This window comes from Actinia tenebrosa, unplaced genomic scaffold (assembly GCF_029948245.1).
Source record: "Actinia tenebrosa isolate PJP-AT-01 unplaced genomic scaffold, QUT_ActTen_1.0 PGA_scaffold4__44_contigs__length_22323623, whole genome shotgun sequence".
Lineage (NCBI taxonomy): Eukaryota > Metazoa > Cnidaria > Anthozoa > Actiniaria > Actiniidae > Actinia > Actinia tenebrosa.
Window position 1 is genome coordinate 11,982,472 of NW_028292581.1, and position 15,316 is coordinate 11,997,787.

Sequence of the window (15,316 nt, forward strand, 5' to 3'; positions counted from 1 at the left end):
AATGAAACGCGTAAAAATTCTTGTTTAAACTTTTTATTTATGATTATTTTGTCCTTCAAAGCTGTTTTCCTCCACACAATATCATGCATGCAATCGGCCGGCATTATTATTGGTCGGTTTAACTAGATCCGGCCATTATTTAGTCCTTTGGCGGGAAAAAAAAGGAATACAGAAAGAACGAGGCATAGGAAATGGTATTGAGTAAAAGTTTATTTCTTTTAAAGCTAAAAATAAGCGTGACAATTATAAATATAAACGAAACAAATTTTGACGACTGGTGGTTTTATACAAGTACTGATAATGGAAAATGGAAAACATTTTTGTTAAAGTAGTATGTTCATAAGTACAGATGATGCTAGGAGCTTTTATCAGGTATTTTTAAACTAGTGAAAAAGAGAACAGAAAACTAATTACCATAGCTGAAAAGAGCATGTTAAAAGCAGTTAATCTGTAAAGTTTTAAGGAAATAAGTTGTTAAAAAAATCGCAAAGATATGATTTTTGAAAAGTGTGAGTTTTATAGAAAAACTTTAACTTTTTTGGTGGTAAGAAATTCACTATATGCCTCCAGCGAATGTTTTCATACGAAATTAAAAAAAAAAAATTTTGATCTCGGACTTCCTTAAAATTTTATGCACAGTTTTATCAATGAAATACGCTCTTTCCAGCTATGGTGCTCTTCTTCTGGGCCCGCTCGTGCGAAGGGTGCATGGATAGCGATATCCGACGGATAAATCTTATCCAGCGGATAACTGAATTTATTGGATGACAGCATCGAGTTGTCCTCTGGATAATGATCGCGGCATCCTCCGGGATATCGATAGCGCTATCCACCCTTCGTACAACCGTGTCAGTTTTGGGAGTTTTGGACCTATGATAAAAGCTCATTCACTTCAACCTTTAAACATAGCTACAAAGGCGAGGTTGGAATTCATAAAATAAGGTCATTAAATACCATGAACACATCAAGGCAAAACTAGATGACTTGGAGTCAATTGCTTAATGGTTAATCAAGCGATTTCGGAAAATTAGGTGCATTCATGAATGTATTGAATATTTTTTTAAGTGGTTCGAAATTTTTTTGCTCAGGGTTAGGCCCCGTCCACACGTATCCGGAGATTTTTGTATCCGCAAATTATTTTTTGCGGATATGAAAATGTTTGCGTCCACACGCAGCGTATTCGAATCGTTTTTACCGTCCACACGTATCCGTTTTCGCAAAATTTGAGGATACGGACACAAAAATTTGCGGGAACGTATGGACGCAACCCGCATCCGTAAAATGAGAATTGCGGATATAAAAATTTGCGGGTACGTGTGGACGGGGCCTTAGTCTCAATTTTGTGATTAACATTCATGTGTTCATGTGGAAGTCTGTGGAATTTTCAAAGTCTTTGCATTCTTCACTTCACGTACCATTGGTATTTGTGGAGATTTAGACACTGAGAGGAGGCTAACCTTGAGTTTGTAATCAAGGAACACAGCGGTATTGTACGAACTCGAAAAATATATTTTAAGCAGCTTGTTTTTGTTACTGACATCAGACAATGAATACGATAGCGAGTACCACAAATCGTCCAGAGTGCAATGTAACTGTGCATGTACGTAGATGTATCCTTATTCAAAACTTGTCTCGCTTAAATTTACTTAAATTATAACGCAAATTTCTTTTTACAGAGATTTGCTCATTACATTTTAATCAATGAATTTACCTGTACCATTATTAATTTGACTGAAAAAATAAACTCGGCATGCGAACGGCTAAAAAAAATCAAGCAACATGCTAAATAAAGTGGAAATATTAAAAGTGTTTTTGATGTGTTTGTGGACTAATTTTCTTTTTCGCTTTAAGAAGCAAAAGCGTTAGTATTGCGCACTCAACCTTCGTTTTCTAAAGTCGTTTTTAACAACTTTGCTGTTTGAGATTTCTTATAAGAAGGTAAATACAAAATGGTGGCCGGCAAAAGCTAGGTGTAAAAAATGCAGTCTGGTCAAAATTGATTACACGGAAGCGAATAGCAATGATTGTTTGCAGTTAAAATAATATAATATCAATGGCTCATATTTTCTTTCTTTTATTCTATATATTTCTATAATTTACTGATAACTATGAGGCGGAATTTTGATATACGGAAGCACGCTTACAAACGCGAATTGTTTTTCCCGCTCAATTTATAACCAAGCATCGTGATTGGCTGAATCATACAAAATTCCAATGGAAAGCCATTTTTGGGAACAAATTGTTTTCGGTGCTTCCGGCAAACAGATCTTATTCATACAAAACCCGTTTTTTTTATATATCATGAATTAATATTAGTTAAAAATGAATACACGAATCAAGCATCTAATGTAGATGAATTACAGATCTACGAGATTTACTAAATATATTTCGGCTAGACTTATTTTAAATTGCCTAGATGATACTGGGAATTTTATTACTTAATATGCCAGATTTAGACTTATATTTTAATTTTAGATATTATATCAATTTCCAAGTATTGAAATCTAGAAGTTCGAAAGAGCCCAAAAATCTTTCTCGGATGATGTCATTTTTTTAAACTTCAGGTGAAAATATGAGAGAACTTTGTAAAAAAAGTAACTGAAATGGAATCACTGAATTCTCGCGATTAAAGAAAATTTGTGAAACCTTTTAAACATAGCTATTCGTTGGAGTATAGGTTTGTTGGTCTTGGTAGACGAAAGACCATCAATTCGATTACACGGTTATCGATTCAGAGATAAACAACGACAGGTGAACCGTGAGAGATGCCAAATAAACCTAGCTTGTTGACATTTGTGACTGGTGGACGAGCATAATCTGACAACCCTCGCCAACGTGATCCATCACCTTTTGCTTCAAGTCACACACTTGTTGCTTCAGAGCATTCGCGACTGCATTCAGCTCTATATTCCTCTCTTTCAAATCTTTTACCCTGTTTTCTAACCTCGCTTCCCGTTCAAGTTTGCGTTTTCGGCATTTCGAAGAGGCCACACGGTTTCGTTGCTTTTTCCTCTCTCTTTTTACAACCTCTTGTATTTCCAAATCAATTGGTTGTAAAATCCCAGGGTCTGCCATAATCTGTGTTTGTCCAGGATCTATTTTATAAGTAGGCTGAAGATCTTGTTTTTGTTGGTTAAGGACATTACCGTAGGGCGAAAAAGGCGAAAAACCACGCAAGGCCGCAGTATTAGAGTCATTAGTGTACGGGTCCTGATAAGCCAAGTTCTCCTGAGGGTAGGAAAAAACACCTTGATATCCTGTATTTCCGCAAGGCTGAGAATATGGATTAAACATTGCAGTACTTCTAGAGTTTGAATAGACATTACTGTTAGTGGCAAAATATTCAGTCGTTTCTGCGTTCCGTGTCGAACTGTTTGAATAAATCAAAGGTTCTGCAGTGTTTTTGAGTAATGTTGGATTTGTGTTCAATAATGATCCGCTATTATGAACGGATGGTTCTCCCAAGAAGGGGTCAGTACTGGCCGCATTATCCGCTATATCAATCAAGCTTTCTCCTGTTGATTGCTTATCATGTAAATCCTGAAGGGCTTCCGTGAATCCGCGTGAATAGTTATCACTGCTGTTATTAATCGAAGCGTGTGAAATTGTGTTGTAAAACGAACATGGCGTCGTGTTAGTCGTAACAGTTCCTTGCAGAGACATGATCATTTTTTCAAGTTCCGGAGAGCCCAGTTTAAGTAGACCAAAATCAGGCGAACGGAGCTCCGAGGGAGTAGCATTCTTTCTCAATCCTTCGAGCTTGTTTTCTGTAGCTACAGGATGTAGATTCAGCTGCAGTTCATTTTTATCGTAAAGATAATGTGGCATGAGATGTGACGAGATCTGTTCGTCCTGATAGAAAGTTGTATCCTGTGGTTCTTCCATTTTAATCTACTACAACTACTAGTTCAAACTATTCTTTCCCCTAGCTACATTGCGTTCTATGTGCCTCCTCCAGCCAACCATGTAATTAAATGATTTACTGTAACCTCGAAAAAAAAACCCTTGGTCAACCAAGGATAGATCGTGCACGGCACGGCACGGCCCCCCTACCTTCAATTCACTGAAATGTTTTGCACTTGTATCATACCATACTTTCACACTTATGTCACCTAACCCGGCCGTTACTGGTCAAGAAGCCGTATCTAGGGTAACTAGCAGGATCTGTTTTGATTGGAGAACAGAGTGATTGGTTTTTAATCTTTAACAATCACTACCTGTCACACGCTTCATAACGCAAAATGACCTCAGTCAACTTTAAAGTGGTTGACAGGTGGACAATTTTCCCGCCTAAACTTTGTTCTGAGTTAGACGACCAAAGGTTGTTTTGTTTACGAACTATAATATTCTCAACGGTCATCTGTCACATCAATTATTTCAAACTTTATATTTTATTCGTAAAATTATTACTGATTAAAGATATAATTAAAAACAAGTTAGTTAACTATTTCGGAGGTCGGTGTAATTTACGTAAATTGAGCAGTCGGGTAAATTGATCGACGGTGAAAGCCAGACGGATAACGTCAGAAAACAGTTAAGTTTACATGGTTTACAGCGTTTCAATTTCAGTATATGTGTTTACTAAGCTCGATTAAATGAGTGAGACGAACTAGCTAGGTTAATAAAGGTCAATTTGTCATGCACGGAAAAATATCTGAAAAAAATCTGATTGGCAGGACAGTAAAACATACTGGTAAAGTAAGAAAAATAAAGCTTACTAATAAACTATAGTTCTAAAAGGTACTATAGATCTTTTCAGAGTGAGAGACGCGTTTAATTGAGAAAGCAAAAATAAACAATAACTGGACGAGGCTGAGCAAAATGCATTGATTTGCGACATCAGTGGACAGTGATCATTTGTTTCAATTATTTCTTCTATACATTTCTCATGATCTTCTTCCCCATAACGGCGATAGCGGCCATATATGTTTACTGGGATCAGCGGTTATTGATGGGCATCCTCAAAGCGTACGCAAGGTTAAACGAGATTTTCCACTGCGCATGCTCGCTCTATATTTACGTGTACTGATTTTCACTATCAACCAATCTCGTACCAGAGCCCTGTTTCTCACCTAGAAATTCTACTCAAATTTTTTTTCTTTTTTGGTTTCTCTTTCTGTGATCTAATTGGTCAAATTCTATGTTTCCTGCAATTTCATTGGCCAATAAAGAAACTACAGGACAATTCACAACTCAAAATGGTACGGCTTATGATAAAATCGCACTGCTGAGAGCCAATCAGATTGCAGAAACCACCAGAAACCCAATAACATTTTTAGTGTTCCAAAACTGACAATTCTAAATGGATGTTCGAAAACTACGTTTATTTAGCTCTTAGAAAATGAAAGAAATGAAACATTGATAGATGTGTTGATCATCACAATGAATAAGCGATCTAAGCGAACGCTGTAAAGAAAGACCTGAAAAAATGATTTCAGGCTTCAACGGGCTACGGGCTTCCCGTTGAAGCCTGAAATCGTTTTTTCAGGTCTTTCTTTACAGCGTTCGCTTAGATCGCTCATTCACTGTGATGATCAACACATCTATCATTATTTCACCAAAGTTCTATCCATTCAATATTCACAAATGAAACTTTTATGGAAAAATATTGTAAAATCCGTTAACAATTTGAGGTAGCGATTAGGTTGTATGCGGACCAAATCCACCCCTTATACCTTAAAGTGATTTTACTTGGCCCATGAAAAAATAGCAAGGATAATAAATATGTAATAGAAAATAAATGTTTTCTCTCGTTTTACCACTTTGACTGTTAGACACTAATCATACTTTGTTTCACGGGCTAAGTAAGAGCACTCTATCCTATTAGCTCATATTACTATCTCATTTAACAGGGTGGAAGGAAGGAGGGCTCCCTTTTTTCGCCCTGCATTTAACTAATTACACCTTAATCTTACTGCGACACAAGCATAAGCACTGGCGCAAGCCAACGCAAGCTTCTTTTCATAGTGAGAAAATGAAGTTGGATCTGCAAGTTGGATCTTCAAGTGGATATTACTTGCAATTGAGCAGAACATTCAGAACAAAAGCAAATACCTCAGTTTCGCATACTCTACACGTCTTTGCTTGGTGCATGCCTTCATGAAATTCTTGGCTATTTTACAAATAAATACTTGATATCTAAATACTTTTAAGCGCATGCATGCATGCATGTGTGTGTGTGTGTTTGTGTGTGTGTGTGTGTGTGTGTGTGTGTGTGTGTGTGTGTGTGTGTGTGTGTGTGTAATTCAAAAAATGTTGTCGTCGACCAACTCAAGCCTACGCGACTGGACCGAAAAGAACTCTGGGTAGTAATCATTGAAGCCGAGTTGACTCCATAATTTTATCTGACTAGTTATGCCTGCTTTACAGCACAAACCTTCGTAGGCGAGCGGGAAGTGTTGAAGGAGACGTTTTTATAATGCCTTCATATTTTCGGAATTGTGAACTGAATCATAACCACTTTGTTTTTCTTTCCCTAAACCCGAAAACATGCATTTCATGGATTGTTTCTCGCCATTATTATCTTATTACTAGCGGGAACAATTAATTCAGAGCGAATATTTAACAGCTTCAGTGATTTTTACCCGATATTCCTTTCGGTCCAGTCGCGTAGGCTTGAGCCAGTCGACGACAACGTTTTTGAACTGTGTGTGTGTGTGTGTGTGTGTGTGTCCCGTCCCTAATAACTAGAGACGTTAAAAGAGGACCACGAGTTAATCAGTTGAACTGATTACTGTCAAGTGTTATCCTCTATAAATAAAGTTTATTTATTTATATTTATTGACGGAAGAACACAACACTGAGTCCACTTTTGAGATATGCTTTTTCGCTTGCACGCACAAAGGTTTCAGTACGAGGCTACGTGCTAAATTAGATTTATTCTTTTCTCCTGTCACAAATTACTGAGCATTATGCAACGAAGCCTCACATTAAAACCTTTGTGCCTGAAAAGCGAAGCATATCTTGGAAGTTGGTGGGCAAAATAAGCAAATTGGTGCATTATAAAAACGTGCGATTTGTCAATGATTATTGAAGACTCTATTTAAACTAGCATTGCTAAACTAGATGTGCCTGTATGAATATTGACTTAAATAAATAAATAAATAAAAAGATTTACCTTAAATACTTGATATATAATCTTAATTCAAATACATATGTTAGTTCTATTGAAAATTACTAATAGCTGTTTTGCTAGATAGAGTGGCTTTCGTAAAGTGGGAAACCTACGTTACTGACTTAAGAATGTTCATGTGCAAAAGTTCCCATCGGCAGATTTTTCAAAACTTTCGCACGATGAAAGAACATCATACTAGAAGTAAAATAAGCAAATAAAAAAGGGGGGTCCCCGACTAACCATCCCTACACGTCGAAGTTCCCACTTTTTACGGTAAAAACGCGCAAACAACGCAAACATGGAAAGCTGTCAAAAATAAGTCATATCTTACTGAAAAAAATTGGTCGTCCCTATTTCTCAAAGAAAACAAAAAATAAATAAATAAATAAATAAATAAAAAAAATCAAATAACTAGTTAGCATTTGAAATTTGTGTTAAAAATTAGAAATAAAATCTCATCTCCTATTTAGGAATTCGAAGTTAAAATTTATAAAATATAGTAGTTATTGACTTAAATGACAGTTTTCACTGACTAGTTTGAGTAAATTAATTAGGAATATTGAATTTAATTAATTAACTTGTGATTATATCATTGCATTATAAGGAACTAAGAGGTGCTGTGTACCCACACCCTCTGTCCCTCCTTTCCTCTCCCCCTCAATGGAATAGTATACTTGAATTACTTCTCAAACTCAATTAATTCATGAGGACGAAACAAAGAAAATCACTAGTTAGCGTTACTGTAAGGAGGTTTGAAAATGTGTTCTTAATAAGTATAAAATTTGGGCAAATTATGATTTAAATAATTTGTTCTCCAAGAATTACTAATAGTTCAAAAAGCCATAACAATCACTTGAAAGAGTGCTTCATCCTCTATCCAAACACTTTGAAGTTGGTAAAAAAAAGTTCTGCCTCGTTTTTTCAACTCACTTCGGCGGTGTTTGGAAATCGGATGAGACACTCTTTCATGTGTTTGATGTATTACATGACTTTTGGTTATCATGACTGAACCTTGATTGTTTTTAATTCTGGATTATCTGTACTACCATTAATAACAACCATTCCATTGGCTACCTTAGGGTCTTCATGTATCTCTATAGACTGTTCATGGACGTGCTTATGGATCTGTTTCTCTATGTTTTCAAGGTACTTGCCATAGGTGTACAAAACACTACCTAAAGTGTTAAGGGCTATACCAGTAATGGTTAGAAATGTTGCAGGAACACCACCAAATGTGAAGAAACCAATAAAAGTTGTTAAGACACCTTTGACGACTCCCACAAGACTGTTTTAAAGATAAATAAACACATCATGATAAACATGGCCGCCATGTTCAACTGTTAATTCAACCCTGAAACCGGACCAACCCTATCGGTGGCTTCGGCCCTGACTTTACCAAAGAGGAGGGTAAATTAAGAATCCTTTACTACAAACAATCTAGGTGTAGCTACGATGAAGTAATTTGCAAATGATCAATATTAGGTAGAGAAATTAAAACAAGGTTTAAAGAATAGCTGTTAATTGAGTCACTATACCTTGTTGTTAGTGCAGAATTCATTGTCGCACAAAGGAAAAGTGAATAATTTAATACGCATCCCATAAGAACATCCACAATTAGAATTATCTGTGAAGACGTTAAAATTATGATTTATCAGTGATTTATTAATTTACTAATATTGCAGCAAATATATATATCTTATTAGATATTTTAAACTGCAGTACCCTAAAATGTCTAATGAGCTATTTATTATCAGATGGATTTTACTTTTTTCCAAAATAAGGCTTCAAAATGAATGTTCTTCTTTGAATTGATTTTCAAAAACCGTTTTTTTACTGTACAAAATAACCTAGAGTACAAATATTACAGGACATTTGTACTTGGTCCAGGCTTTCTCCTGTGATATTTTTACTCTACTGAGTATAGTTGGATAATAAATGTTGATATATATATAATTCTAATTTTGATTAATACTAGTATAGTTTTCAGAGAGAGCTTAACTTTGTAGCAGCATTAAATATTGTAAGAATTATTGTTCAAGGCTTTAGAATTGATTTGTTGGTTTATTGCTACAGGTCTGTTTTGTATGATCATAAAATACTCATCAGGCAGTTACAATGAATGACCTTTGATATGTTACTTGTTTCGATGCAAAGGCACCGCTACCTTTCAAGATAGTGCAGGGAGCTGTGAAGGGGACTAATTCTCAGCCAGTACACAACAATATTAACATCAGGTGGGATCTAATCTACTTATCTCAAATCCAGCACTTTTGCTTTGCATCAAAGCAAGACAAACGATGAGAGAGACATGAATAATTGTCCAAGGTGTTAAAAAAGGTAATAATATCATTGCAAGCTCACTGTTCGTCTCGCTTCAATGCAAAGGCATGGCTACCTTTCAAGATGGCACAGGGAACTGTGAAGGGGACTATTCCACCATGGCAGCCTGTACACAACAATATTAACATCATGTGGGATCTAATCTACTTACCTCAAATCCAGCACTTTTGTACCCTGCAAAACTAGTGGTTTGTTGAATTTCTCGGGTCATTATCACATAGACAAACATAATGGGAATACAATTTATACTGTTGAGGTGAAGAACAGCTATCGTTGATAATCCTTCTTCAACATTGGTTTTTTGTATAAATGTCAAGTAAAATGCTTGGCAAAAAACACTTGCTAAGGCACAAATATATGCATCTGTAGAGAATTTTAAGTCTCCTACTCCTGGAAGAGTAACAAAAAACCAAAAAATGTTTATTTGTATGATTATCCTTTTTTGTTCGGGTTTTCTTGAATGTTGGGCAGTGTTGATGCTTGTGGTAGAGTGGAAGAGTGGTATGCTGGTACTGATGGTGGTAGAGTGGTAAGCTGGTGGTGGTGGTAGAGTGGTATGCTGGTGGTGGTGGTGGTGGTGGTGCTGCTGGTGGTAGAGTGGTATGCTGGTGATACTGGTGGTGGTGGTGGTGGTAGAGTGGTATGCTGATGGTGGTGGTGCTGGTAGTGGTGGTAGAGTGGTATGCTGGTGGTGGTGGTGGTGGTGGTAGTGGAGATAGAGTGGTATGCTGGTGGTGGTATAGATAGAGTGGTGGTGGTTGTGGTGGTGGAAGGGAAGTTGGTGGTGGTGCTGGAAGGGAAGTTGGTGGTGGTGGTAGTGGTAGTGGTATTCTTATGGTGGTGGTGGAGATAGAGTGGTATGCTGGTGGTGGTGGAGATAGAGTGGTGGTGGTGGTGGTGGAAGGGAAGTTGTTGGTGCTTGTAGAGTGGTATGCTGGTGATGGTGGTGGTGGTGGTGGAAGGGAAGTTGGTGGTGGTGCTGGAAGGGAAGTTGTTGGTGGTGGTAGAGTGGTATGCTTATGGTGGTGGTGGAGATAGGGTGGTTTGCTGGTGGTGGTGGAGATAGAGTGGTGGTGGAAGGGAAGTTGTTGATGGTGGTAGAGTGGCATGCTGGTGCTGGATGTAGAGTGGTATGCTGGTGCTGGAGGTGGTAGAGTGATATATGCTATTGGTGATAGAGCAGCGAGAGAGAAGGCAAGAGGTGAGGCAAGTTGTGTCTAACTTAACCAGGTTATGAAGGAAATAACTTATTATTTACCTGCTATAACACATCCTGAAACTACCATTATGATAGCAAGTACAATCACTATGGAAGGGGTTTTCTTAAGTATAAGTCGAGTAAACACTAATGTAACAATTGGCAGTAATCTTCTCAAGATATTATACCTAGAAATACAATACACACAAATATTGAAAAACATGAAAGTGCCACTCTGTTAACTGAAAACTCTAGAGGATGAAAACAAAGCATCTGACAACGAGTACGAGAATGAGTACAAGTAAAAGTTTTAACTTTTAAAGAGAGGCACTATCTTTTTGTAGTCATGATTGTGTATGTAGATTGAAACTTTAGATGATAATCAACTACGATTTAGTGTTAACCACGTGCACAGTTATAAAACTCGTACTGCTCATTGATCACATGCTTGTTGTTGGATCTAAAGGTCACCATATATGTGTCTGAACTGCACATATTTTCAAACTACTACAACTAGATGTTGCAGAATACTTACATTGGAATTGATAAAATGGTTAAAGCCTTTAAGGCTAATGCTGTCTGGAGAGCAAAGCACACAGATGGAATTGCAAATTTCATAGCCCTAGAACCAAAAGCATGCAAGTTATGTTTTCAAATAATTTTATATATGATTTGGTGTAAAATTACAAAACATTTCTACCATATACTGACTCTATTGAAAATGTACAGCCAATACGAAATGCAGGAAAACCATATATTCAAAAGTATTTCAGTGTTTTTTCCCCATCATGCAGAACCCTATAAAGGTATTTTCAATGGTTTGCAACAAAATATTAATATAATGCTTTCTCATGGAACACCATGGAATATCCAACTTGTCAGTTGTATTCATTTTTCTGGAGGTTTCTTGTGCATCACAGGAATTTACAAAATACATATGCCTTGTGAAATATTCCTAGGTATGTCACTCAAATACATAATGTTCAACTATATAAGTATATACAGCTTTTTCAAAAAGGTTGAAGGTTTTGTTGCATGTTGTACGTTATACCAAACCAGAAACGCACTTTAATTTTTGGCCTCAGACTGGAGGAGGCTTAATCATTAGAGGCTGAGGACTAAATAGAGGAAATATGGTATATTTGCTTGATCATTTTATTGTCATATATATATATATATATATATGTATATATACACACAGCGATATGCAGAAATTCTGATCCAACCAAGCATATAGTATATAACTATATCAGGTGCATTATGGGTAATGGACCTGCGGGATTCAAAGCTAAGTACCAATGCGTTGGCTGGCCTACCGAGTGTTGTTTATGAACAGCGCTAAAGTCAAGAGGCGGGAATGTGTTCACTCTTTGATACCTCTACACTATTAGAAAAAAATGTCTTATTGTAAACGGTTTTATTGATGTAAAGTGAAATGTTGGAAGTTTTGCAATTGGTTGAGTTTAAAATCAGTTCTGAAATCTCTCTTCTTGGAAGTTTCGGTTGAGCTGAGCTCAATTCTGAACTCGTTCTTCACTTATTTATATGTGCCCTTCTAAAACAATCAACCACTCCGAGGCCAGCAAAACCAAAACAGTCAGTAATATGACTTATGACAAAAGTGGTACAAAAATTGTCCATGAGCTACTCTGGATAGGATATTTTGCTTTATTCGTAGCCTACCGTGTTATTGTTATTGAGCGTCAACTTAGTCAAATCTCAGTTGATGAACAGGCTGAATATAATTTCTAGATAAATGGAGGTTAATCTTACACTTCTCCTCTGATAACTTAAGTGATTCTTTGTGGTTACTTTTTCTTTTATTTCTCTCTCTCTCTCTCTCTTTTGGCTCAAGCTAATAAAAGCTTTGCAATTTTATGCAAAACAAGTTCACTAACGAGAGCAAAAGTTTGAATATTAATCATCATTGCACTAAAACCGTTTGTATTAATCAAAATAGCATAGAATAAACAGTGGTTTATATTGAAAAAATAACGCCGACTGTTGAGTCCTAGGCAGGGTGAATTCTTTTTCTGGTTGGAAAAAGCGGATTTTGTTTTGAAAGGTAACTTATCTTAAACAAAACGCCAGCCAACGCTTTAGTACTTTTAATCCCACTTTGAACCCGCGAGTCTATTACTCATAATGCACCCGATATAAATATATACTTTATACTTGGTTGGATCAGAATTTCTGCATATCGCTGTGTATATATATATGCAGCCATTTGCAAAAATTATGGCCGCTTCCAATATATATACGAATATATCTAAAGCATATCAAAAATTATGGGATAGCCTCCATCATATTTTTTTTGAGTTGTCTATCATCAGGGCTTTCTGAAAAAAATATCAAGAAAGATATCCTGCCCTGTCTGATATATTTTTGATATACTTGTATTTATATTTGAAACGGCCATATATATATGTAATCAGCTGTATATTTATGTCCGGGCCATATTGGGAAAAAAGTCTCAGTTTTATCTGATTTACCCAATGAAGTTTTCTTTAATCAGTGAATAATAATTTCTATAAAAATACCTTTCCATTGTGTATTTTGGTATATTCAAAACGTTAACCATTCTCAGTACTTCTAAGATCACTGATGTGACCGTAACTTGAATTAACATTAATACATTTGGAAAATGAAACCCATAGGATGTCAGTAGAATCTGAAATGAAATGTTAAAACAACCACAAAGGTTCATAGTTGTAATTAGTTACTTATTAATCCCATATTTAGTGCTAGAAATAAAATTACTGTAACAGGTATTATCAAACTCATGAATAATTCATGAGGAAAACGCAACAGAAATCACAACCATGAAGAGTGTCGTAAATCTGATACAAAACTGTGTTCATTTGCATAAGCTTTAAGTTGGATTTTCTTGGCCAAATTCACTTAAATTTTGAAAATTTTAGTGAAACACAAAGGAACTAACCTAGACGTTTGATAAGTCATATACAGTATTCATGTCCGTGTTGCATCAGATATACAATCACTCGGCTATGCCTCGTGTCCGTGTTGTATCAGATATACAATCACTTGGCTACGCCTCATACTGTATATGTTACATAGAACTCCATGCCTGCCGTCCAATTAAAGACCCATTGCCACTTACCGTGATGCATCACAATTTGTTTAAATTTTGAATCATGTCACCACTGAAAAAACAATCCCAACCTTTTGAATAAACTCTTAAAAGAATGTAAAAGAATCATATTTGTGCCTTAGTGCTATGTTGGAAAAGGATTTAATATGAAGTTATTATTCAATATATGAATCTTTGAATTTCATGGACCACGAAATTCATCTGTGACCACGGAGCATCACGGTAAGTGGCAATGGGTCTTTAAGTAATATATACAGTATGAGTGGCTGTGTTGGCGTAGCCGAGTGATTGTATATCTGATACAACACGGACAGGAATACTGTATATGACTTATCAAACGTCTAGGTTAGTTCCTTTGTGTTTCACTAAAATTTTCAAAATTTAAGTGAACTTGGCCAAGAAAATCCAACTTAAAGTTTATGCAAATGAACACAGTTTTGTATCAGATTTACAACACTCTTCACGGTTGTGATTTCTGTTGTGTTGTTTTCCTCATGAATTATTAATGATTTGATAAGAAATAATTAGACTCCAAAAAATTCCTCTGAATGCAAAATTGATTAAATAGGACTCGGCAGGGGCCTCATCTAATTTTGGCAGTCATAGGAAGTTTCCTCATCTAATTATTTCTTAATTAAGTTACATGTGCAGCATAATATAAAGACCTATTAAAGCTTACATATAAAAATGAAATGAGCAAATAATTATGGGCAAGATTGGAAAAAAGTTCCAATTTTTTTGTGACCCAATAAAGGGTTATTATTATTAGTAGTATAGGAAATCGCACAATCTCGAGTACAATTCAAAGTTAATAGGTACGATTGATGTTTCGAAAGTTTTCAAAATTGGACGAGCCTTTAAGGTGTTGACACACGGTGCAACATTGCATGCATCGATGCAAACAAACCAAGCCAATCGCCCATTTAGTTGAGGCAACTACTATATCAAACCAATCGCCCATTGATAATCAGATCACCGTTATCCCGTATTAACTACTCGCAGCATTTTACTTTCAATTTGCAACGACTAGTAATAATAATAATTATTATTTAAATAAACTCACGAATTGTAGCATTAATTAATTCCTTATTTTAATTAGCATGCAAATTTGTTTAAGCTTACTTTTTTATATTTAAGAATGAAGCCGAAAAACACTAAAAGAAAGTCAAGCAAAGCCCAAGGCCTATACTCGTTAGAAGAACTTTCGAAAATTTACCTTATTTATAAATGACATTGATCCTGACACGATTCCATAGAATAATGCAGCAAGAATGCCGGGAGCAAAAACCTTGGTCAGTTGAACGTCTTGGAATAAGCTTGAATCGAACAGGAATGACTCGTTCTTGTTTTCTTGCTTTTCTTTTGTTTCATCCATATCTACTTGACAAGATATAATTCTTTTGATACAATCAATGTAGTTGAGAATACTAGATGATCATGGACACATTCTATGCATTACGTACGGCGCTGTTAGTACGGCGCCTAACGACGTATGTAGTAAGACTCGACTTTCACGTTGACGACACGTTGTTCCTCGTCCCAGTTCCCTGAT

General features: G+C 36.1%; 2 protein-coding genes across 2 annotated transcripts; both read right to left on the bottom strand.

Annotated features, from left to right (window-relative positions):
• Positions 1-17: 17 nt before the first annotated feature.
• Positions 18-5,453, bottom strand: LOC116293414 (transcription factor Jun). Its single transcript, XM_031700837.2, has one exon. The coding sequence runs from the start codon at positions 3,883-3,885 to the stop codon at positions 2,779-2,781; it is 1,107 nt and encodes a 368-aa protein (XP_031556697.2). The 5' UTR covers positions 3,886-5,453; the 3' UTR covers positions 18-2,778.
• A 1,309-nt stretch (positions 5,454-6,762) lies between these two features.
• LOC116293417 (uncharacterized) lies at positions 6,763-15,282 on the bottom strand. The gene is made up of 7 exons (XM_031700839.2): positions 14,981-15,282; positions 13,193-13,323; positions 11,188-11,274; positions 10,713-10,840; positions 9,606-9,844; positions 8,650-8,738; positions 6,763-8,399 (listed from the first exon to the last, which is right to left on the bottom strand). The coding sequence occupies exons 1-7, from the start codon at positions 15,137-15,139 to the stop codon at positions 8,114-8,116; spliced, it is 1,119 nt and encodes a 372-aa protein (XP_031556699.1). The 5' UTR covers positions 15,140-15,282; the 3' UTR covers positions 6,763-8,113.
• Positions 15,283-15,316: the final 34 nt, after the last annotated feature.